The sequence below is a fragment of the Balaenoptera borealis genome (assembly GCF_965194805.1).
Source record: "Balaenoptera borealis genome assembly, chromosome: 7".
Taxonomy (NCBI): Eukaryota; Metazoa; Chordata; class Mammalia; order Artiodactyla; family Balaenopteridae; genus Balaenoptera; species Balaenoptera borealis.
Genome location: NC_138864.1, coordinates 74,144,801 through 74,171,227, shown reverse-complemented (window position 1 = coordinate 74,171,227; position 26,427 = coordinate 74,144,801). Strand labels below are relative to the sequence as shown.

Sequence of the window (26,427 nt, the reverse complement as noted above, 5' to 3'; positions counted from 1 at the left end):
AAATAATGGCTTTAATTTACAACTTTGAAACATTTAACAAAGTTTGCAAAAGGTCACACAGGCCCAGTGTCAACAGAGTGAAGTAGATGGGAAAGAAAGTGACCAGGAAGTTAACCAGCCAGCTCAAGGACCTCAAGAAGAAAGGCATGCAGCATGAAAAAATAACCACTATTTTTCTGAAATTCCCACTATTGCTTATAAAAACCACAACGCTCCTTAAAGTTTGAAAACATTTTAAATATGCTTCACTTTGCAGATTTGGAAACAGTACCCTAGAGAGAATTCAGTTTGAAGGAAAAGGAGCCAAAAAAGAAAAAAAAAAAAATTGGATTGCTTAAGTAGCCATGTGTGATCTTTCTTTGATGGCACTCACTGGGCGTTCTCTGAATTTACGATCAGGGGCTTCTAATTGATAAAGCTTTGATAGCACAAAAGGTCACCATGGATTACTCAGCCCTGCTTTGCAACATACTGTGCTCTTCACACACATTAGCAATTAACTGCAATAAATGATGGCATGAGTCACCCCTTCCAAACACAGGACAGCATCCTGAAGCCCCTTACCTGCAGTAAACAGCAGTAGGAACTGGCCTTTGTAGTAAACACTTTCCATTCCATAGTAAAATTCATCTCTGAAGCTTGTCTGATATTTTTTCCCATTTAACACACATCTTTTATATGGGATCTAAGTCTATTCCCCCAGATGATAAGAAACCATATTTTTAAATAAAATCTCTGTAACATAAATGATATAAGTATGAACCTACCATTTTAAAAAAATCTCTTTAATTAAATTATTCCTTCTTATAACCAAGAACACGTTATTGTCCTAATGATTTATTATTTTAATTCAGTCCAACTGGCAAGAAGGAATTAGGTACCATTCTGTTGTAACATGTCTCATTCCCATTCCAATTTTGTTCGCAATAAATGTGTTACAGTTATTCCACTGGCAGTCAAGGAAACTTCATACAAAAGCAGCATTTACTTGCAGTTACAACAGAGCCAAGCAACACATATGTTATTTGACAGTTTGGAATATCTGTTTTCCAACATTCATCTGGAGCTGTTATTGGAACCATTAAAATTATTTTTTTACAGTTTTTAAAGGCCCAAGACATATTAATTTGTCCTGATGGATGGTATAATGTGTTCATGTAAAAGAAAAACAAGTATTACATAAAACATGACTAAACTGGTCAACCACCCCTCTTTACCTTTCTTTCGACTCCATGTGTTTAATTCATTCTCCATTGAAAATGGCAACCAGTAAAAAATAAAACCCCCAGTTTTGATTTACTTTTTACTGGGTGATATTCACACTCCTTATCACAATAAGCAATGTCATTTTTGATCCAAAATAAGATTGAAACTTTTACTTTCACACAAGAGTAAACACAGATGGTCTGATAATGGTAGAGAACTTCGTACAAACTGCCTCATTTAAAAGGCCCATTTAATGCCACATTTCATTAATATGGCCTGTCTTAAATCAGACAGGCTCTCTTACAAGGAGCCAATCTTTATCTTTATTTAAAATCGGAGTGTGTGGCTTATCTGTCACTATAAAAGACCTTGCCTTCTTTACAGGGGTAGAAGTTAAAGCTGAGCAGCAGGGTGAGCCTCTTTGACGCAGCCAGGACAATCCAATTTACAAACAGATTGTATCCAAAGGTTCTTTTGTCAGTCTATTATAGGATTTTAAAAGCATTTTATCATAGAAACAATGTTATACTTATTGGTCAGGTTCTTAGGTAAGCCCATAAATGCCTGTTTAATCCACCATATAGTTGTGCTAACAGTTTAATAGTACCAAAATGCACCTGTGCTAAATAATACCATAGAACTGTGCACAATGTTTCTATGAGAAAATTCATTGAGAGTGCCAAGTTTTTATGCCTGTGACATAGCTTCCCAGTAACACCCTCTTCACTTCCTCTTGCAGACTTCCCTCCCCGTTGAGCAACAGGAGTTGGACTTCCTTGCCCTGAACAAAAGCCACCAATATTGGCCACTATTATTTGGAGCCAGCATAGTAGAAGAATCACAAATGGTAGGTGAAGACAGAGACTAAGGGCAAGGGGTGAGGGTGTGGGATAGAGTCTAATAGGTTAAGGATGGATGGAAGTCTCTTGCCAGCATACACCTCGGACCACATTCCTTGGTCTAATCTGGGCATCATCATGCCTTTCTTTCTTCCTGAGGATTATTCTGTCTGATTCACCTTCAACTGCTATTACCTGTTGCTTCTACCAAGGTTTCTCTCTTGCACCTAAGTCGACTGCATCACAAAATAGCATTCTTGGCTTTTCTCCTTTGCTCCTGTGTGTCCTTTTGAAATTTCTTAAAGATTGTTATAGCTGCTAACAAAGGAAGTCAGGGAATAAAAAAGCTCTCCGAAATTTACTTTCCACATCTTTTTTGTTAATTTAGACTAAGTTAAGAAAGACAAAAGTACACCTGGATGATAACAAAAGGTCTGGGGGGGACAAAACAAGGTATGAATTTGTTCTACAACATTCAAGAGCAAGATAGATCACATTAAATGGATATAGTCTATGTAGAAAAAAAAATCTGGCTCAGCCTCCCACAAGCCACAGTTGGTATCAAGATATTCCAATTCACATTTGAGAGACTGCCTTCTCCCCTTCAACTCCCCCAGTGGGACCCTGAAAACAGGGTAAATCTCTTCTTCTGACCCTCAAATCATCATGGTCACACATGATGTTCACTGCTTAAGCCCACCAGTCCATTCAAAGACAGGCCACACCATTCTTCTGTGCCAGGGATCTATTAAGTCAACTTCCAAGACAGTCATAAATGCTCCCTGCCCACAGCATCAACAAGCCCCACCTCAACTCCCCATCAGAAGATCTCACTTTGAGGGTAAAGTGTACAGGTTCCATCTACTCATAAATCTGTCACCTAGATTGGCACCCCACCCCAATCTCTGAAAGCTAATCCCACTCTTGCCAGTTCTGTATCCCCTGCTCTCCTCAACAAACCCCCTCCCCCAAGCTTGATGTTCCCACTGCTATTCTCCTCCTACATCTGTATTCCCAAAACAACAACTTGGGTGGTAGGGTTTTATTCCAGGTACCAAGAAACTCCCATTTTTGCTCTTTTTTGCTCTTTTTTCAGGCCTTCTATATAAGGGCTGTTTACAACACCCTGAAGCTAGGAAGCCCAGAATCAGAACATAACAACTTCTGAGGATTATGGAAAAAATTTTAAATTATGTCAATAAATTATCCTGCCAAATATATTTCAGAGGAACTCCCAGACTCACGTTTTTCTGTGGGCTTTTTCTTTTTTTTTCGTGATAGGTTGGCTGTAAACCAAGCCAGAGATGTAAGTGATACAGTGAGGTCTAACATCCACATAATTGGAGTTCCAGAGGGAGAGGAGAGAGTGAATAGGGCAGAACAGAAAGAAAATCTGAAGAGATTATGTGTGATTATTTTCCAAGACTGAAAAAATACATCAAGATATAGAATTAAGAATGCCTATAAATCCTAAGAAGGATAAGAAAAAGATGACTACACTTAGGCACAGCAAGCAGAAATCACTAATTTTTTAAGTGTGATGGTTTTGTGAGGATTCAATAGATAAATTTAGTAATAAAAGTTTTAGCAATCCTTATCTTTTGGACATACATACTCAGATTTATGGCTGAAATTATATTATGTCAAAATAATCAAGGAATGAAGAAGTAGGTAGGGATATAAAGAGGAATAAATTGCTAATCTTATGATGAGTTGTTAATTGTTGAAGCTGAGTGATGGATAAATCAATACAGAAACTGAAGTGGAGGAGAAGGTCACTTGGTTTTGTTTTTGTTTTAATTGCAGTAAAATAAAACATTATTTACCATCTTAACCACTTTTTAAATTTTTTTATTTTTTATTATTATTATTATTTTTTTGGCCACACTGCATGGCTTGTGGGATCTTAGTTCCCCAACCAGGGATTGAATCCGCACCCTCAGCAGTGAAAGTGCAGAGTCCTAACCACCGGACCGCCAGGAATTCCCCCATTTTAACCATTTTTAAGTGTATAGTTCAGTAGCGTTGGTATAGTCACATAGTTGTGCAACAGATCTCTAGAACTTTTTCATCTTATAAACTGAACTCTATACCCATTAAACAACACCGCCCCATTTCCCTCCCCCAAGTCCCTGAAAACTACAATTCTTCTTTGTGTTTCTATAAATTTGACTACCTTAGATACCTCATATAAGTGGAATCATACAATATTTGTTTTTTTGTGACTGGCTTATTTCACTTATAATGTTCTCAAGGTTCATCCATGTTGTAGCATGACAGGATTTCCTTTCTTTTTAAAGTTGAATAATATTCCATTGTATATGTATGCCACATTTTGTTTATCCATTCCTTTGTCAATGGATATTTAGGTTGCTTCCCACCTCTTGGCTACTATGAATAATGCTGCTATAATTATGGGTGTGCAAGTATCTCTTCATGGTCCTGCTTTCAATTCTTTTGGATGTATATTCTGAAGTAGAATTTCTGGATCATATGGTAATTTTATTTTTAACTTTTCAAGGAATTGCCATACTGTTTTCCATAGCAGATGCACCATTTTACATTCCCACCAATGGTGCACAAGGGTTCTAATTTTTCCACATCCTCATTATACTTATTATTTTCTGTTTTTTTGACAGTAGTCATCCTAATGGGTGATATTTCTTTGTGGTTTTGATTTGCATTTCTCTAATGATTAGTAAAGCCATCTTGTTTTCCAAGATAGACCTGAAGGACTTAGGGGAGTTGCTCAGCTAATTGAATCCAGAAGCATGAGGGGCATGGTTGAAGTCAATACTGCAATTTGCCTCATCTACTGTCTAGAGTCCACCTGATACATATGTGTTTATATGAAACAAAGTGAATGGATTTGGTTCTAATCTTGGTTGTTCAGATTAATCAGAGTGGCTGAGAGTGGCATATTCTTGGGGGAAATTACTAGCAGCCAAGATGGTATAGAAACAAGGGGTGGATATTGTTGGGAAACAATTCTCCATGGGTCTCTTACATTTCTGCACATCTTGCAAGCTAAGACACTAAGTTCCTTTGTTCTGGACTATCTTTCCAAGGATGTTTGTATACTGAATAGCCTTGGAAAGATCTTGGGACAGATCTTGGAAGATAGTATGTCCCTTTGAAGCTTCAAAAGACAATCAAGCTTACTGACCATTATAAAAGTTTCAGGTTTCCTAAGCTCAGGGTTTCTTTCCTGTAATGCAACTCACTGTGTGTGCAGATGTCACCTGGCCCTCTTCACATTGCCCTGGGGAAAGTGGGGCTCAGGGAACTGGCAAAAATGCTAATTCTCAGGCTGTTGTTATTGCTGTGAGTAATAAACAATCCTTTGTCTCTGATCCAGGAGCCAGAGCAGACACAAAACTGTGTCAGGCTACCTTATACCTTGTAAATAGGATAAAATCTCAGCTCTTTTACCATTCTTGACAAATATGTACAAAATAAAAGTAATACAAATAATACAGAACCTAAAAGATGTAGATAAAGCAATGCTCAGAAGGATATACATAGTCTTAGAAACTTCTTTTAACGGTCAAAAAGAATGAAAATGAATGAATTAAGCATTCAGCTCAAGATCTTAGAAAAGGACAATAAAATAAACCTACGGAAAGCAAAAGAAAGATAACAGCAAGAAAAAATTAAACAGAAAATGAAAAAATGACAGAATATATTTTAAAATATAAGTTCTTAAAATAAATAAATACATTAGATAAACATTCATGATTCCAAGAAAAAGTGGAGGAAAAAATATTTTTAAAGTAAAATTTAGAAATAACCATAGAATTAGAGGATATTAAAAGAACAATAAACTCCTTTGCTCAAATTCATGAAAATAAATCATTTGCTAATATGGTATCATTTTGTTTTAATGAAGCCAGCAAAACACCGATACCAAAATTCAACATATATTGCACAAAAGAAAACTATATAGATAATTTAATTATATATACTCATAAATCTTAATTAAATCATTATCAAATGGGATTTAGCAGCACATTTAAAAAATAATACATTCTCGCCAGCTACGTTCATAGCAGGGATGGTAGGATACTCATTATTAGCAAATGTATTAACATAATCCATCACATTAATAAGCTGAAAAGAAAAATCATAATATCCATAGATTAAATAGTAGCATTTGATCAAATTCACATCTATCCTTCATTTTAACTAAGTAATTCTTAATAAAAAAGGATAGAGTCTTGTTTCACACAATTTTATAACATCACATACATCATGCATAATTGAGAAATACCAAACACATTTCTATGGAAGTTAAGAAAAAGAATGCCTATTATTAGCATGATTAGTTAACACTGTTGTGGAAGTATCAGCTGACACAATAACTAGAAAAAGGAATGGGTAATAAAATTTAAGATAAAATGAGTGAATAAATAAATAGCCTTTCTGTATACAAACAACAGTCAGTTACAAAATATAATGAAATAAAAGATCCCATTTCCAATAGCAATAATAAGATTAAATGCCTAGTAATAAATTTAGCAAGAACTATGTCAAAGTTATATAAAGAAAAATCTTAAAATGCTACAAGTCACACACATGCAAAAAGAAGACTTGAATAAATGGAAACAATGTGATATGACAGACAATAGTAAAGAAATGAAACATATTTCTCAGTACAGAAAGAAAGCACTATTCAATAAATGGTGTTAAAATGGATCAAATTTTAATTTTTTAATCATAAAACTACTAGAAGAAAACATGGGAAATGATTTTATAATATTGGAATGGGAAAGCCTTTCTAAATCATGAAAGAAAAACAAAATGAACCCAAGTTCATGTAAATTAAAATATTCTACATGAAAAAAACAAAAGATTAAAGTTAAAAGTTAGGGGAAAAAATATAACATTATTAAAGCCTAAAGTCTAACTTCCTTAATATATAAAGAGGTTCTGCAAAAAGACAAACAGTTCAATTGTGGAGGATAAATGGTCAACAGGAATAAAAAGACAATTTAAAGAAAAAAGAAATACATGAGGCTTTAAATATATGAAAAATTGCTCAACCTCACTCATAATAAAATGTAAATTGAAGTTAGGAAATACCAATTTTACCTAACAGATTGGCAATGACCAAAAAAATTGAAAACCTACTGTTGGTGAAGGAGAATAGGCATCCTCACACTTTGTTGGTAGAAGTGTAATAGGTACCATATCAATGGAAGGCAGTTTGGCAATATCTATCAAAATTTTAAATGCACTTATCTTTTGATCCAACAATTCTATTTCTCAGAATATGTCCTACAGATATTTTGTACATGTGAAAAATGATATGGAAAGAAAGATATCCCTGCAGAAATGTTTTTAATGGCAATAGATTAAATGCCCATTAAGGGTAGTTAAATAAATAATGGTAGTACATCCATCCAAATGACTGCTATGCAGCCATTAATAAAGGAATAAGCAGCTCTTTTTGTATTGATAAAGAATGATCCCTAAACTATAAAAAAGCAAATTAAACTATGTTAATACATGCTCATGGAATACAATTCTGAGGTTACAAATGGATTTAGAATACAAAGTGAGTTTAGGCAATAATGTGTAAATTGATGTTCAAGATCAATTAACAATCAAGTAACGGGAATTCTGGCATTGTACTTAAGCCTAGAAAAGAGGAGTAAGACACAAAAGAAGAAGTAAAATCAGAGTCTAGAGAAAGATGAGCCATACGACAGAAAGCTAGAGCCTATGGAGGGGCACAGATTGTGAAAAACTCCCTGTGGTAGGGAAATAACTGGTAAGTTTCTAGGAAAAAACTTTAAATAAAGGCAACAGCTCATTGGATGATTGTGAAGATCGGATCAACCAGGTTTTAGAACCATTGTTCCAGGTGGTTCCTATGCAGACTTTCAGATGGAAAAGACATATATGAAACTGAGCACAAAAATTTCAATGGCCACCTCACTAATAGAGTGTAAAAATCTCACGGCTACAAACGACCTAAAAAAAAAAAAATAGGCTTGCTTATGTTATCTGCAGATGGTTACCAGGCATTGCATGAGAACAGCATGCCCAAATTCAAGCAATAGAGAGGCTTTATTAGCAGAACACATGGTCCAAAGTTGCATTCTCCAATATGGTAGCCACTAGCCATACACGCTAATTAAATTTACATTTTAATTAATTAAAACGTTTGTAAAAATAAAATTCAGTTCCTCAGTCTCTCTAGCCACATTTCAAATACTCAATAGCCACATGAGGCAGTGCCTATTGGATAGAACAGACAGAGAAATTTCCATCATTGCAGAAAGTTCTATTGGGTAGCACTGGTCTAAAAAATAGCATTGGCACTAAGTTGCTAGTCTAATTTTGTCAACCCTTATAATTATTAATTTATTATTATTTATTTATTATTAATAAATACCTTATGAGTTGAGATTAACATTTGACGTCCAGAAGTGAATAGAAGCATTACAGTTAAGGATAAGTGCATATTCGAACAGATATGTCTTAAATTCAAAGTTCTTACCCTTGGACATCAAAAATATAATCAACGTAGGTATCCAAATAAGTATAACAGATGTGTACCGTATAGCAAACCACATGAAACAACTGAGGTAAGGACTGAAGGTTAAAAAACACAAAAAGCACTGGATACCGGAACTAGAGGTGGGGAAAACACAAAAACAGACTTAGGGAAACAAAAACAAAAATCAAAAAAGCGTAGGGGAAGCAGAGGATAAGCAGCATCTGGTGGAGGGCTTTGAAGGTCAGAGGCTTGCATATCATCAGAGGGCAACAGTGAAACCTCTAAAGAACTCCTGTTGGGCCTTTCACCACAGCATCACCACAGCTGTCAACTGCCACCTTCTTGAAATATTCTCTTCTCCTAGATTCCATGACTCCATGCAGCCCTAGTTTTTTTCCACCCAACTTCAAAATGCTGGAGAACCTCAGGCTGGGTTTCACACTCCCTTCTCTGCTGCTCCTTTAAACCATTATCAAGGATTTAAATATTATTTGTATGTCATTGATCCCAATAAAGTTGGAAAAAAGGAAAAAAATTAATTCTCCTCCAAGCTCCACTCATATATTCCAATAGCTTATCTGGCATGCTTACTTGGATTTTCCCTCCAGCATCTTGTCTAGTAGAGGGCTTCTGATAAACACCAGTAAGCATCACTTGGGAGTACAATGGAACTAATTCACAGGCAGAAAGTCTGCAAGTTGCATGATTCCCTTGTCCTCTAGCCATTCTGTGGGGAGGGCTGCTTGGGCCAGTGAGCAACCGAACATACCATGGATATATCCTCCAACACAGCAAGTCTGCCCCCTTCCACTACTGCACTCGGTTCTGTGGGTGCAAGCCCTATATTTGGGGCACCTAGTTCTCAAGAAAGGTGTCTGCCAGTACTGGGAAAAATCCTGATGATATCTGGTGTTCTTCGGGGGAGGGGTAGTAAAGTGCTTCCCCTCCCACCAGGGGAAAAAGGAGCCAGTTGTGCCAGCTCATTTCCAGCCAATCCACGGGGGTGACAAGGTTGTCTCTACATCTCAAGTTTAACATGTCTAAAACTGAATTCTTTATTCCTTCTATCTTAAACCCTTTCTTCCCCCCAACTTAGTTCCATCTCGAAAGATACTACCACATATCCATCATTCAAACTAGAAATCACGGGGTTATCCTAGAATCCCCCCTTCTCCCTAATTCCCTACATCCAATCCACCGCCAAATTCTATATAGCTGTATTATCTAATATTGGCTGTCAGCCACATGTGGCCACTGAACACTTGAAATGGGGCTGGTCCAAATTGAGATGTGCTTTAAGTATAAAATACACATCAGATTTTGAAGACTTAGTACAAAAAAAGAATGGCAAATATCTCACTAATAATTTTTATACTGATTATGTGTTAAAGTAGTAATATTTTGGATATATTGGGTTAGATAAAATACATTATTAAAATTAATTTCCTATTTCCTTTTACTTTTTTAATATGGTTATGAGAAATTTTAAAATATATATTTGTGGTTCACATTATATTTCTATTGGACAGTGTTGCTATAGAGTATATCCATCAACATCTTCCAGATCTACTGTCACCACCTTCACCCAAGTCACCATCATTTCTTCTCTGAACTACTACAATGGCCTTCTTATTAATCTTCATGCTTCTTCAATTGTCCCATTCTAACTGATTCTCTTTAAATTTAGAATTCCTTTTAAAATATAAGTCTTATTATATTTCTTACTTGCTTAATATCTCTCAATGGTTTCTCATTGTCCTTAAAATCCAAGTTTCCTATCATGGACTTTGAGGCCCTGCATATGATATGATTGTAGCTTCCCATGTGTCTGCCCATCACTATCATGTCTCCTAAAGTCACACAGTAGGCACTCACTATTCTCCAGCAGCACCTGGCATCCTTCAGTTCCTAAGACATACTAACCTTATACCCACCAGGACCTTCACATCAACCGTTCCCTATGCCTGGAATGTTCTGTGTGGCTTTTTGGCTGTCTCCATCTCATTCAAGTCTCACCTTATACATTAATTCCCTAAATGGCCCTCCCTGATCAGTCAGTCTAAGGGTGTCTGCCCTTTACTCTCCATCCAAGAACTCTGTTTCCTTCACTTTTCTCAATTTACAGTTAGTTATTTGCATGCTTAATGGTTTGTCTCTCTTCCTCTTCCCATGACGGATGGGGCCAGATCTGTTCAGCCTACCAGTGTAGACCTAGTGTTGGTCAAGGAATTTATTTTAGGGGCAGTGTATAGAAAACCTAAGAGTAGGGATTGGTTAGAGGTGAAAAGGTTAGAGGTTAAAAATAAAAAATGGATCCAAGAATTGCCTAGAGAAGAATATGTCAAAATTAAAGTTAATTGATACTAGAAGCTTCAATTCTGGATCATCTTTGGGAAAATTAGATTTGAATATATGATCCAGAAGTATTCTAATATCTTTTGTTTCTAAATAGTTCAATATTGGCCAAGAGATCTAATCATTACTTTATCAGAATATTAATTTAACATATGATTTGAAGATGAGTCTCAAATCATACCTCCCCAAGTACTCCTCTTGTTTTCCTATCAGTCCTTGATAACCTTTCCAGGAACTTCTGTCATATTGAGTGGACATATTGAGTGGAAACAATATGGGATTCCCTCACGAAGTTCTGAGCATAATATCATAATATCATATGGTGACCTGACAAACTCAGACCAGGCCTCCTTGGAGGCCAGTTCTCTTCCCTATAGCTCTCAAATGGCATATTCCCTTAACTACAGTGAAGCAGGATTGTCAAGTCTCAAATATACCTAAAAATAGGTCATAAATGGCGTGTGATATGGGAGACTGCTCACAGTATATTTATAAAAATAGGTTTAAAACAGAGATAATAATCCAGCGTCAAAAACAACAGTACATAATTGGTATTCAGCAAATATGTGTTGAAAAAATTATTAATTTTAGCTAGAAAAGAGATTATATTTATCTTTCACACATAATGCATATGCATAAGAAAGAAAAGACTAGAAAGTTTAACAAGTGCTATTTCTGGGGTATGAAGATTATAGGTACTTTTTGTGTGTCTGCTTTTCTACATTTTCCAACATTGTGTAATTATATGATTAATATGCAATCAGGGAAAAATGTTATTTTTATAAACAAACCAATAAACTGTCAAAGCTACTATTGCAATTTCTAGGCTCCCAAGGGTCTCAATTTTGGCAGAGACTCAGACTGCGGTAACTATATAAATATCAGTCCGATCGGGAAATGAAAGGAGAAAGGGGTAACTTGGGTTTCTGAAGGACCTAGTTGGTCAAGCCATTACCCAAGTGACTCCTTTGCTCACTGACGCTAGGGAAGAAAGTAGAGAAGTACAAAGCAAAACTTATCTAAGTAAGTGTTAACTTCAGCTGCAGAGGCAGGAGGAGGAAAAGCAACCTCCCCTACATGATGATAATTCTGTTCTAGAGTTTGTTGTCAAGTTTTCAAATGTCAGGCAGAGTGTGGACCAGAATTCAACTTGATGAAGGCATGACTGCACACAATAAAGACATGAAAGATAGCATTTAACTGCATAGGTTTCAACATCTTTTGTGGCTACCATAACATGTACAGCATGCATTGTACACATGGTGCTTTATACTAAAGGCATTTTAAATTTATTTCTAATTCTATCATTCTCCCTTATACACTGATCCTCAAAACTAGAATTGTTCACCCAGTGATAGTTAAGTGGGTGAGGTCACCAAAACAGCTACATTAAATGCCATGGGAGACCCAAGAGCATACACATTTGTATGTGCAATGTTTTCTAAACAAAAAAGAAACCACGATGGTTTATAATGTGTCTATTTGTTATATAACATTTAGTCTTACAACAAAATCTGATTCCCCCACTTCAGATGTCACCATTAAAATCTTAATTAAAAACAAACAAGCAAACAAACAAAAAAATCCTCAGGTCCCAAAAGAATGAAAGTTAACAAACTATATCAACTGCAATCACGTGGAGACCACACTACCTTATGCTGGGTTTTTCGTACAGACACATAACAAACACCACACAAGTTTAAAGATGAAAATTAAACAAGAACAGAGGATCTGGCAGTATAACTGAAAAAGTTCAAAGACATGGCTGCATAATATTTTTAAGCATTAAGATTGTGTAACACAGGGAGATCAGCTCAGTGCTTTGTGACCACCTAGAGGGGTGGGATGGGGAGGGTGGGAGGGAGGGAGATGCAAGAGGGAAGAGAAATGGGAACATATTGTATATGTATAACTGATTCACTTTGTTATAAAGCAGAAGCTAACACACCATTGTAAGGCAATTATACTTCAATAAAGATGTTTAAAAAAAAAAAAAAAAGATTGTGTAACAAACAAGAAGAGAACTACAAACCTAGGTTAAAATGCAATAAGTGCCCTAATCATATCATTTTGGAACTGTCTGAGACAATTGAACAGTAATATTTGCTTACAAGGAATGAATAACCATTCAAGGAGTACAGCTTTTGCATACTTTTAAACAGACATTAAACTATCAGGGAAAAAACTGTATACAAGAGTATCAGTTTATTTCTTCCAGCTTGAGGCTGACAGAACCTACATATAAAATGATCCCCTGCTAACTCTCTTGGTATTTAAAGGATTCTTTACTTAGTATGAATTATCAGCCATACTTACAGCTGACATTAGAAAATTGTATAAACCAAACTGCTGTCTACAGTTCTCCCTTCAGTACATGAACTTCTGTACACAAGTAAACACAGGATGACTAGGACTTAGTTTTAATTCTTTTATCAGTTATTAATTACCTTTACTTGTCAATTAAATACATAATTTATATAATTTTTAACTAATTATTTTATCATACACACAGATAAACTTTAATTCTGTTAATACATTATCACCTTTAGCTAAATTAACAAGCTTCAGCCACATGTATCATGCTTGCATGAAATGCAGTCATATAGCTTTGGTCAGGAGAAAAAAGGTATTCTGAAGAAGCTGAGCAAGTCTGAAGAGATACAGTCCCATATGCAGGGTGGAATAATGCTGACCCAAGTGCATTAATTTTGCTATAGACCCTTTAGTTAATGCTCAGAGTGTAACATGACAATCAGTACTCCCTTGCTGCAGGAAAGCAAAAAGGAAGGAATGCCTCTAACTTGGGTCCACACATCCTTTCCTTAGAAAAGGACGCTGTGTGTGGTTACCTAGAGACTAAATCCAGTTTACTAATCAAAGAAACACACCAGTTCTCCACAGGGCATGGAACTTCATCAGAGGCCTTGTTCTCTTGTGGAAAAAGGCCAAAGTCTAAATTTATCTGTACTCGTGGGGTAGCAAGACCAAAGCAGGGGGCAACTGCCCTCTTGGTGTTATTTTTCCAATGGCATTTGCTCACTCCATGTCTCTGTGTCTCATTTTGGTAATTCTTGAAATATTTCAAAATTTTTCATTATTATTTTATTTGTTATGGTGATCTGTGATCAGTGATCTTTGATGTTACTATTGTAATTGTTTTGCGGTGTCATGAACTATGCCCATATTAGATGGTGAACTTAATTGATAAACGTTGTGTATGTTCTGACTGCTCCACCAACCAGCTGACACCCCTTCTCTTTCCCTCTCCTCAGGCCTCCCTATTCCCTGAGACACACAGTATTGAAATTAGGCCAGTTAATAACCCAACAAAGGCCTCTAAGTATTCAAGTGAAAGGAAGAGTCACACGTCTCTCACTTTAAATCAGAAGCTTACTGACGAAGGCCCGTGGAAAACCAAGACAGACGGAAAGCTTAGCCTCCTGCACCAAACAGCCAAGCTATGAATGCAAAGGAAATGTTCTTGAAGGCAATTAAATATGCTACTCCAGTGAACACACAAAGGATAAGAAAGTGAAACAGCCTTGTTGTTGATATGGAGAAAGTTTTAGCGGTCTGGATAGAAGATCAAACCAGCCACAACATTCCCTTAAGCCAAAGCCTAATCCAGAGCAAGGCCCTAACTCTCTTCAATTCTGTGAAGGCTGAGAGAGGTGAGGAAGCTGCGGAAGAAAAGTTGGAAGTTAGCAGGGGTTGGTTCATGAGGTTTAAGGAAAAAAGCCATCTCCATAACATAAAAGTGCAAGGTGAAGCAGCAAGAGCTGATGTATTGAATAGAAGCTGCAGCAAGTTATGCAGAAGATCTAGTTAAGATAATTAATGAAGGTGACTGCACTAAACAACAGATTTTCAATGTAGATGGAACAGCCTTCTATTGGAAGAAGATGCATTCTAGGATTTTCATAGCTAGAGAGGAGAAGTCTATGCCTGGCTTCAAAGCTTCAAGAGAGACAGGCTGATTCTTTTGTTGGGGGATCATGCAGATGATGACTTGAAGTTGAAGCCAATGCTCATTTATCATTCCAGAAATCTTAGGGCTCTTCAGAATTATGCTCAATCTACTCTGCCTGTGCGCTAATAAATGGAACAACAAAGCTTAGGTGACAGTGCATCTGTTTACAACATGATCTACTGAATATTTTAAGCCCACCTACTGCTCAGGAAAAAAGATTTCTTTCAAAATATTACTGCTCATTGACAACACATCTGGTCACCAAAGAGCTCTGATGGAGATGTACAGATTAATGTTGTTTTCATGCCTGCTAACACAACATCTGTTCTGCAGCCCATGGATCAAGGAGTAATTTCAAGTCTTATTATTTATGAAAGACATTTTATAAGGCTATAGCTGCCATAGATTGTGATTCCTCTGATGGATCTGGGCAAAGTAAATCGAAAACCTTCTGGAAAAGATTCAGCATTCCTTTTTTTTTTTTAATTGAAGTAGAGTTGAATATATATATATTCTTTTTCATATTCTTTTCCATACGGTTTATTACAGAATATTAAGGATTCACCATTCTAGATGCCACTAAGAAGCTTCATTAAAAAAAATTAAAAATAAAAAATTTAAAAATTAAAAAAAAAAAGAAACTTCGTGATTCATAGGAAGAAGTCAAAATATCAACAGTAATAGGAGTTTGGAAAAAGTTGAATCCAGCCCTCATGGATGACTTTGGGGGGGTTCAAGACATCAGTGGAGGAAGGAAGTGTAAATGTGGTAGAAAGAGGGAGGAAACTACAATTAAAGTGAAGCCTGAAGATGTGACTGAATTGCTGTAATTTCATGATAAAACTTTAAAGGATGAGAAGTTGCTTCTTATGTATGAGCAAAGAACAGGGCTTCTTGAGGTGGAAACTATTCCTGGTGAAGATACTGTGAAGACTGTTGAAAAAACATCAAAAGATTTAGACTATTACATAAACTTAGTTGATAACGCAGTAGCAGGGCTGGAGAGGACTGACCCCAATTTTTAAAGAAGTTCTACTGTGGGTAAAATACTGTCAAACAGCATTACATGCTACAGAGAAATCATTCATGAAAGGAAGAGTCAATTCATGCACTAAACTTCACTGTTGTCTTGTTTTAAGAAATGTCCACGGCCACCCCAACCTTCAGCAACCACCACCCTGATCAGTCAGCGGTCATCAACATCCTGGCAGGACGCTCCACCAGCAAGAAGATTATGACTCACTGAAGCCTCAGATGATAGTTAGCATTTTTTAGCCATTAAGTATTTTTAATTAAGGTATGTATTGTTTTTTTAGACAGTATGCTATTGCACACTTAACGGACTACAGTATAAACAATTTTCATATGCACTGGGAAACCAAGACATTCCATGTGACTCACTTTATTGCAACATTCACTTTATTGCAGTGATCTGTAACTGAACCCACAATAATCTCTACAATAATCTCCGAGATGTCTATAACTCAATTTTTTTAAAAAGAACTGACTACTTCAATCAGACTCAAACCTTAAAATATGACATGTTGTAAGCTACTATATAAAAAATAAACAAGGTCCTACTGTATAGCACAGGGAACTATATTCAATTATCTTGTAATAAGCTCTAATGGAAAAGAATCTGAAAAAGTATATATTCTGAATCACTTTGCTGTACACCAGAAACTAACAAAAGATCGTAAATTAACTATACTTCAAAAACAATTATATATGTGTGTGTGTATATATATGTTAATCTTGCCTGACAGGCATTAGCCATTTGTTTCTACAAAGAATACAAAGGAAGTTGTCCCTCCCCAAGCCCCCCAAATAAGTACTGTATTTTACTTCTGTGCATCCCACATCCTCCTTGGCCATTGGCAACTGTTGCTGTATCATCTCGTCAGCCCAGGTACAATCCTCATGACCAGCTGATGCCAATAAACTTTTATTTCCTCTGCCCACCTCCCTCACATTCCTTATAAACTTGTTAGATTTCAAAGCAATACCTCAGAAAGTATTCCCATACAACTCAGAAGACTTTAGGAATTAAGGGGGTTCATGTCCCCTTCCTCCTTCAAAGCCAGTAAAAGTGCATCAAGTCCTTACATCATATCACTCTGACCTCCTCTTTTACCTCCCTCTTTGACTTTTAAGGACCCCTTTGATTACACTCAGACCAGCCAGATAATCTGGGATAACCTCCCCATCTCAGGACCTTAAGCCATAACAATAAAATTTACTCCCAATACTACTACTGTACCCATACAACAGAATATTATTTGGCAACATAAATGAATGAAATACTGATACATGGTACAAAATGAACCTTAGAAACATTATGCTAAGTGAAAGAAGCCAGTCACAAAAGACCACAAATTGTATGATTCCATTTATATGAAACATTCAGAATAGGCAATCTTATAGAGAGAAAGTAGATCAGTGGTTGCTTAGGGCTAGGAAAGTAGGAGGGGGATAACAGAGATTGACTGCTAATGGGTAAAGGGTTTCTTTTAAAGGGCACAAACACATTGTAAAGTTAGATTGTGGTGATTATTACACAGCACTATGAGTATTTTTAAAAATTGAGTTGCATACTTTAAATTGAATTGTATGGTATATGAATTATACATTGATAAAGCTGTTGTTAAAAATACTACTGTATTTATTATGGCTACCATTGAAAAGTTACTATGTGCAAGAAACCTTAGAGACCCTATATCATCTGATTCTTAACAACTCTGTGAGGTCAATTTTTCATCTTATAGATAAGAAAACAAGTTCAGTAAAATTAAAATATTTACACAAAGTTACAGAGCTGGTCAGGAATAGTACCCAGATATACTACTCTAAAGAAATGTCTCTATACAGTCCATGCTTTCTAAATTATGCCATGTTTGCCATCAAATAGTTTATTGGAAATATTTATATGAGATCATTGACATACAAATGGCCTTGAAAAAACAGGCATTTGGTTTCTATCACTGCTGGGAATAAGTTTTTTTGAGGCATCAATGATAAGAAATAAGGCTTAACACAGGGAATTATACCCATTATCTTGGGGGCGGTGTGTATGTACCTATCTTATATATACCTATAATGGAGTATAATCTGCAAAAATAATACTGAATCACTATGATGGACACCTGAAACATAATACTATAAATCAACTATATATACTTCAATAAAAGAAAAAAAAAGGCTTAAAAGGTTAGCGTCATTGTTACTTAATTCAAAATCCACATCTAGAAAACTAATGTCTCTGGAAAGCAATTAAAAGTAATTAAGGTCATATAATTTGTTCCTTCTCTTTCAGTTTATGTGAGAGCTAGACTGTGAATGTCTTGAAGATACAGATGTCATCTGTTTGTCATTTTTTAAGTCAATGCCTCTAAAAATTCTTGGTTCTTTGTATTAATAGAAACACCAACAAAATATAAATATACAGAAACCATCATTATTTCTTTACACTCATTAGGCAAAAGTATTCCTTTATTTAGATTTTATTACTTACATTTAGTTTTTTATCCATACATTTAGAGGAATCTACAAACACTAACTTATTAGCCATTCCAGAAAGATACATGGATAAAAAAAGTATAAGAGGAAGAAATACAGATACTATACTAAAGGTACACTTCTTCACCTAAAATGCAACTAATCATCTATTTAGTTGTTATATTAGTCTGTTTGCTGCTGTAACAAATTATCACAAACTCAGTGGCTTAAAACAACACCAGTTTATTATCTTTTGGTTCTGTAGGTCTGAAGTTTGACATGGGTCTCATGGGCTAAATTCAAGCTCTCAGCACGGCTGCGTTCCTTTCTGAGGCACTAGGGAGGAATGCTTCCTTGCCTTTTCCATTTTCTAGAGGCTACCTGCATTCCTTGGTTGATGTCCCCTTCCTCCTTCAAAGCCAGTAAAAGTGGGTCAAGTCCTTCTTACATTGCATCACTCTGACCTCTTCTTTTACCTCCCTCTTCCACTTTTAAGGACCCTTATGATTATACTGGGCCCACCCAGATAATCCAGGATAACCTCCCCAACTCAGGACCTCAATTTAAGGTCCTTAACTTAATCACATCTGCAAAGTCCTTTTTATTTATTTATTTATTTATTTATTTATTTATTTATTTATTTATTTTTAGCGGTGTTGGGTCTTCGTTTCTACGCGAGGGCTTTCTCTAGTTGCGGCGATCGGGGGCCACTCTTCACTGCGGTGCGCGGGCCTCTCACTATCGCGGCCTCTCTTGTTGCGGAGCACAGGCTCCAGACGTGCAGGCTCAGTAATTGTGGCTCACGGGCCCAGCTGCTCCGCGGCATGTGGGCTCTTCCCAGACCAGGGCTCGAACCCGTGTCCTCTGCACTGGCAGGCAGACTCTCAACCACTGCGCCACCAGGGAAGCCCTGCAAAGTCCTTTTATAATGTAACGGAACATATCCACAGGTTCTGGGAATTAAGACATTGATATCTTTGGGTAACCATTATTCTGCCTATCACAGTTGCCCTTATCTTCAAAGAAATCAGGATATACCCATACTAAATTGAGCCTAAACTGGAGGAGTGGTGGGGCATATTAATGGTTTAAACAGAGTACGTAGAATTTGGGATGAAAAATTCCTCCTTTCTGTTGTCATATTTTTACTGGCATTCTATTTTGAAGATGAACCATAATTAGATACATGGAATAATAGGAGAAATAGGTTGCCATTCAAAACCATGATAGGAAATAGAACTATCTAAATGAATCTGTCAATTTTCAAATCTGAACAGAAACCAAAAAAGCTTATTTTGTCCTTTCTTTTTACACATTGTTCTGCCATAGCACTCAGCAACTACCATTCATACAAAAGTCACAGCCTACATCATAAAATTGGGTGTTGTACTAATTCAAACTACAGAAAAGGTAGCTGGGAAGACTATACTAGGGCATAATGACCATGAGTTTTTATGAACCTTTAAACTAAAATATCCAAAGAAACATTATATACATATATGTGGTTAAGAAAACAAACCTCCTTTTTGAAAGGTCCAAATTCAAAATGAAATTATGTCACTACATTATAAGACTGACTTTTGCTTAATTCCCCAGAACAACATTCTGTCCAGTGTTTAACTTTTTCAATTTAGCATTATATCTTTTTTGACTCCAAGACAGAAGACTGATGTTTGATGTACTCAAGTTATAGCCAGCATTTACCAATTCTTTGATTCGACTTTTTAAAGTGCTTATGCTTGAATCCAAAATCTGAGGATTTTCAATTATTTGTGAAATGCTAATTTTTTCTTCTATGAGGCAGTCTATTTTATCACTAAACTTTTTCTGTCCCAAGAAGATCACATCTGGACAGCTTAAAACAAACTTCCGTATCTCTTCTGCAGTACACCCAAGAGAGAACAGTCTTTCTTTGATATTTGTGTAGTTTCTTCTCATACAATCATTGGAAAGGTCTAGGATTTTAGCTCCTGGACCACATATCAAAACAAGCACCTGCTCATTGTTCAAGTTGAAAGCTGACTGTAAAAATTCAATATTAGTTTTTACCCGTTTGGTGCTCTGAATTAAGATGAAAGGGTTTTTAAAAATTATCTTCTTGACAAAACCTGTGGGATCATTGTGACCCAAAGACAAAGAGACTCCTTGCAAAAATTCAACCATCTGTTTATTCAGATCAAGACTATTGGAGAAGGTACGCGGGGCATTGGTCAACAATCGACAAAGGCATTTACGGGTCAATCCAACTGAGTAGAGGAACTCCATATTTTTCTCTAAGTTCAGGTTGTTACTGGACCGAAAAAAAGATTCAGGAGAACGTTCCAAAATAGCTACAATTTCAAGGTCTGATGTCACAATTCTTCTCCACAGATCCCACCGATTTGAAAGACTTTCAGGTGTGCGTGTCATGGCTCGTGGATATCTTGATATGATGCTAGCAATCACTTCTTTGCTAGCTCCTTTAGACAGAAGGAATGTCTTCAGGTTCTGCTCATTAGTACCTGTCCTATTAAAAACTCCAGGCTGTCTTTTCCTTGCCATGTCAACATCTACTCCCATAGTAAGTAAGTTATTCAGCAGTTCTTCATTTTCCAAAGGTTCACTGTCTGCATTATCACATTTCATACTGAAAAGCCTAAATGAAACTGATTTAAAGAGGATTTCTGCTGAAAATCGGATCATCCAACATCTTGAACCAAAAAGAAAGTTACTTCTCATATACAAGAGGTTTCTTGGTGCCATAATGGTCAGGTAGCCCAAACCTTTTGGAACGCTGTATAAAACAACATATACAATATTATACAAACACACACATTAAACAGACAAAAGACCATATTGTGACCCTGTAGTATCATGGTCATTTCTGTAAGAAAACACCTAGGGATCCAGCTCTCCTGGTGCTGTGGTAACAATTCTGCCACCACACTCCCACTCCCTAGCTCACTGCTTCTGATTATCTGTGGGTCAGGGGCCACTTCTATTCTTAGCATAAAGAAAAGCAGTACAGCATCATCAGTGCCCCAGAATTATTCCTGCCTTTACCTTCTTCTTTTTATTTGGCCTTGCCTGCCTTGGCTACCCAAAACCAATTGCCCCTCTCCATCTCTGCTTTATCTTCCTGGTTTCCAAACCTTTGGCTTATTCCTACTAATTGATGCTTTCAATTCTGCCTTGTCTTCTAACTTCCTAGATCTTTGGCCTTGCCTCTGCCCATAGACACCAGACTTCTTTGCCTCTGTTCTCACTTCCTGGTTATCAAACTCTAAATCTAGGGGACTTCCCTGGTGGCACAGTGTTTAAGAATCCGCCTGCCAATGCAGGGAACATGGGTTCTACCCCTGGTCCGGGAAGATCCCACATGCCGCGGAGCAACTAAGCCCGTGCACAACTACTTAGCCTGTGCTCTAGAGCCCGCGAGGCACAACTACTGAAGCCCACGTGCCTAGAGCCCATGCTCCACAACAAGAGAAGCCACCACAATGAGAAGCCTGTGCAACGAAACGAAGAGTAGCCCTCACTCGCCGCAACTAGAGAAAGCCCGCGCGCAGCAAGGAAGACCCAACACAGCCAAAAAAAAAAAAAAAAAAATTTTTTTAAAAACCTCTAAATCTAGCCCTGAAAACCAACACTTCGTACTACCTAATTTCCACCTTGAACACCTTTTTCTAGATTCATGGTACTCTTTAAACCCATGCTATCATTAGAACCTTAATTCTTATCTTACATAGCTCCTGATCCCAATCTCCACGTCACTCAATTTACCCTAATGTCCCCTTGGTTCTTGGGTTAACCCAACAACTCCAAACCAACTTTCATCTTCATAATGATCTAGCTGGGATATTTCATACACCCAGTCCACCGCATGTGGAACTATACAGAGAGATGGGATGTAAACATTTTAAAAGTTACTTTTGCCATTCTCCTCACCACCATTTTATAAAAGACTAACTCAGGGCTCTCTGCATCTGTGTCACAACACATGTAACTTTGATAAAGTGACTAAAACCTTGATAACTCATTTTCCTGATCATTTAGAAATAGGGCATAAAATGGATGAACTTATACATAGTAATCATAGGTCCCTACTAAAACAAGCACCTCTATTTATAGGAAATATTTTATGAGAAAATCGACAGAAAAGTTTTCTTCTGTTATCCAGCCTGTCAGATGGTTTATGTTCCTAAGTTGCTTGTGGTCTGAGTCCTACAACAACACATAATACTTTAACTGTACTTTCTCCTTTTCAGACTATACAGCTGTGAAAAAGTTAGTTCTTGATTCCTAATTACTTACAACAGGCTCTTATCACTTAAAAGAGGCATTTCCCTTCTCCTCTCTGCTAATTAAGCATAAAATAGAAAATAGAGATAGATGGTTCCAACTCACCACTAGTATCTCTGGGCTTGAGATACTGCTTTCAAGATCCATATAAGAAAAGCTCCTCTGTGTCTGTCCTTTTAATTACTCTAAACTAACAAGAACTTGGATTATGCCTACAGGCTGGGAACATTCCTGTAACTCAGATAATCCACCAATCATCAAAGAATTAACAAAAGATTCCAAAACTATAGATTCAAATAACATTCAAACAAAACGCAGGACACTCACAAAGTAAACATCAACAGCAAAAGCACATTTTAGGTTGCCCTGTACTCTGAGTTCATTATTCTTCATGTCTCCATAATCCCACATACTACTCTATAACTACATACTCTTCCAAAACTGCATGAAGATAGAAACTTAAAAATAAGATCCTCCTAACTAAAGAATGAAGGCTTTACCTTGCCCTGCTCAACAATCTGCTCTCTCTTCCAGATGCTCAGGGTGACCTCTACTGGATAATGGGACAGAACACTGACAGCTGTAGATAAAACCAGTGCTTTCCAAAGAGGGGTGCGAGATGATCCAATGGGACGCAGGATGAAAACAGTAAAACTCCAATTTATATTTGTCTTGGCCTTTTAAAATTTCTACTTTTCACATGTTTCATAATGTAAAAATGTATACAATATAATAGTACTATAAAACATGTATATAACTAATTAGTAAATAAATATACCTATATTGGAGGTACATTTATAAACCTTTTTATTAAGATTGTACACATTCAAAAATGTCTACGACTACTACTCTAGACTACACTCTACTCTTGAGAAACAGGGCTGAACGAGTCACAGAAAGTTCAAAAGAAGTTCTACTGATGACAAACTAAAAGAAAGTAAAAATATATGCCAAATATCTTAACAAAAGAGGAATAAATTAAGGTTTCTCCTGAATCTGTCAAAGGGGGATTTTGTCTTTGTGTATAATTTATTCTCCATGGAAATATCTTTCACACAATTTAATATGTCCAAAACCAAACTGAGCATCCTTCCCAGCCCCCAAACCAGCCCTCCTCTGATTAATGAAATCACTATTAGTCAGTAATCACTCATGATAAAAAAAATCTGAAAGTAAGCTTTGGGTTTTTTTCTCTTCCTCAACCCCACAGTCATTAAATCATGTAGATTCAGCTTCTTCAGTATCTCTGAAATCCAATCTCTCTACTCTTTGCTATTCTCTCAGACTATAACAGCCGCTTAACTTGCTTCTCTAACATCAGTCACTCAAAACTGCCCCCACAGTATACCTGTAAAACAAAGATGTGATCATGTCCCTCATTCCCTGATTAAAGACCTCTGTAGCTCTCCCCTAGAAGGTAAAATCTTCAGACTGACCTTTCTAGCTATCTCTTCTATTCTACAACCTCACAACAAAGCACCATTGCTCTCAAATCTCTGGTCCTCAACATCCTTGACCATTCTTGTCTCCCTGCCTTTTTTTAAGTTGTTCTGTCTTTCAGAAAGGCCTATCCCGCTAATGTCTATCCACAGTACAAGATCCCATTCAAACAGTATCTTCCCACAAATCTTTAACTTAAGAAATACTTGAAGTTGAAGTGAATCATTTGTTTTATAGTAATTTGTTACTAAGGAGTCTAAAACTAAGTGTTCTATTTACATAGGGGAAAAAAAGAGCTGAACTGGACTTAGAACTAGCAACAAAAATTTGGTTTTGATTACAATACTATAAATGCAATAAAATGACCCCCCCAAAATGGTATGAACAGTCTTAGCTAAGCCTAAAAACAATGGTAACTAGTATCAACAGTTGGTAAACATATGAAGAAATGGGGGGAATTCTCAAATATTACTGTTGGAAAGGAATTTGGTACCATCCATCATATCTTTCAACCCAGCATTTCTACTTCTTGGAGATTATCCAAAGGAAATAAAAGACAAGAATACACATTTGTTATTTAAAAAAAAAAAAAAAAAAAGATGACCATTATAATATTACTTGCTACAGCAAAAAAGAAGGAACCCAAATTGCCACCAATAGTAGAATGATTAATAAATAGTGGTACATGTATACAATATAATACTACACAGCCTCCTTTTAAAAATGAGGCAGATCTAACACAATAGAAAGATGTCCAAGACATTCTAAGTGGCAACCTGCTTAACAGTACAGTGGCTAGGATAATACCACTTAAATAAAAAGGGGGGAGGGGACATTAATATATACAGAGAGGGGAAAAAATAGAGTAACAGTTATTTTTCAGTTTTCAACACAAAAAAAGTTAAGCCTGATGAATATCAATTTATTTTACTCCTTTAGCATCCAATCTCCATTCAAAATACTCCTATTACATCTAGCGTGGTGAATAAATATTTAAGCAACCTAATGCAAGAAGTACCAACTGCCTCAATCTACAAATTTCAAAACTAATTAATATTCCATAACTTATTTCCATCTGTCTCTCAAACTGACGTTTTTAATTACCAAAGCCACTATTCCAAGAGCTAAAAGCCAAAATTAACAAATACACTGAAAATCTCTGTACCTGTAACTTGTGAGGTCTAAGGAATAAAGGAAGATTTACGAGGCCCTCTGCTCCACAATTCCCCGGACAAAGGGGCTTTTAATGGAAATGGGTTACCACTGGTTCCAGGATTCTACATTCCAGTTAGTCTTCCTTTGACAAAACGAGCTAAGTTTGGAGATCTTTACAGCAATGAACTTCTCACCTCATTTGTCTTAAGGAAAGAGAACTTTGCATTCCTCCAGAAAAGCTGAAAAATAGCTGTTCCTAGAAATGGAAAAATAAAAGGGGGGGGACAAAATAACGTCAGGACTTGTAATACAGAATAAGGAGCTCAATCTCAGCTAACACTGCATAATGTTCTCGTGAGATGCATAACCTCTTGTATACTAGGCATCTCTCAGAGATACTGAGAAGAAAATGGCAAGTACAAGCCCGCGTATGAGAGGTAAAGGCAGTAGAATCACAGTATAATTTGTAAAACCAGAACTAAGTGCTTCACACACATTATCTTACTTAACATCCACAACTTAAAAAGTCGGCATCATTCCTAAAATTACAAAATCAGAAAAAGCGCCGAGCTCCCTTACTAGCTTGACTTAGCTCGCTGAAGCAAGGTTCGAACCCAGTTGAGTCTTTTAACTCAAAAATTCCACGGGTATTTCCACGGGTTCTTCCATCCCTCTTCCTCCCCCAAAAAAACTCTGCAAGGGGCTGCACGGGAATGGGACTCTGTTACACATCACAGTCACCCAGACCCGCTTCTAAAAAGAAAAAGCACACCGGCAGCGAGTCACCGACCTCAACCTGGATTATAACTGGGCGCTGTAGATACTTCGACTTTCCCTTCTGGGGTCTGGCGAAGAACAGAGGGACGGAAGTAGACAGGAATAACTTCCGGCGAGGGGCCGCGCACAGAGGTGACGTCACCCTCCTGGCACCCCCCCCCCCCCGGCGGCCACGCGGCCGCCTTCCATAGCCTGACGCTAGGGCCCCGGCAGAGGGCAGCAGGAGACCGCGGTGAGCGCGGGGAACCGGTCTTCAGGTCTGATTTTGGAGGGCGGGGCGGGACCCGGAGCTTTTCCGAGACCCAGTCAAAGGCCCAGAGTCGCTGCGGGGATCCGTTGCCTGCAGGCGACACGCGGTGGGAAAGTCACTGTTATATACGTGAAGTTTGCAGCCTGATAGGATG

At 37.0% G+C, this 26,427-nt stretch overlaps 1 protein-coding gene across 2 annotated transcripts; it reads right to left on the bottom strand.

Annotated features, from left to right (window-relative positions):
- Nucleotides 1-17,251: 17,251 nt before the first annotated feature.
- On the bottom strand, nt 17,252-26,149 carry MTERF1 (mitochondrial transcription termination factor 1). Of its 2 annotated transcripts, XM_082398519.1 has the most exons (3): nt 26,037-26,149; nt 25,441-25,502; nt 17,252-21,143 (listed from the first exon to the last, which is right to left on the bottom strand). In XM_082398519.1, the coding sequence occupies exons 2-3, from the start codon at nt 25,470-25,472 to the stop codon at nt 19,955-19,957; spliced, it is 1,221 nt and encodes a 406-aa protein (XP_082254645.1). In that variant the 5' UTR covers nt 25,473-25,502; nt 26,037-26,149; the 3' UTR covers nt 17,252-19,954. The 2 variants fall into 2 exon arrangements, with proteins under 2 accessions (XP_082254645.1, XP_082254646.1); XM_082398520.1 differs by lacking the exons at nt 25,441-25,502; nt 26,037-26,149 and adding an exon at nt 25,257-25,433.
- Nucleotides 26,150-26,427: the final 278 nt, after the last annotated feature.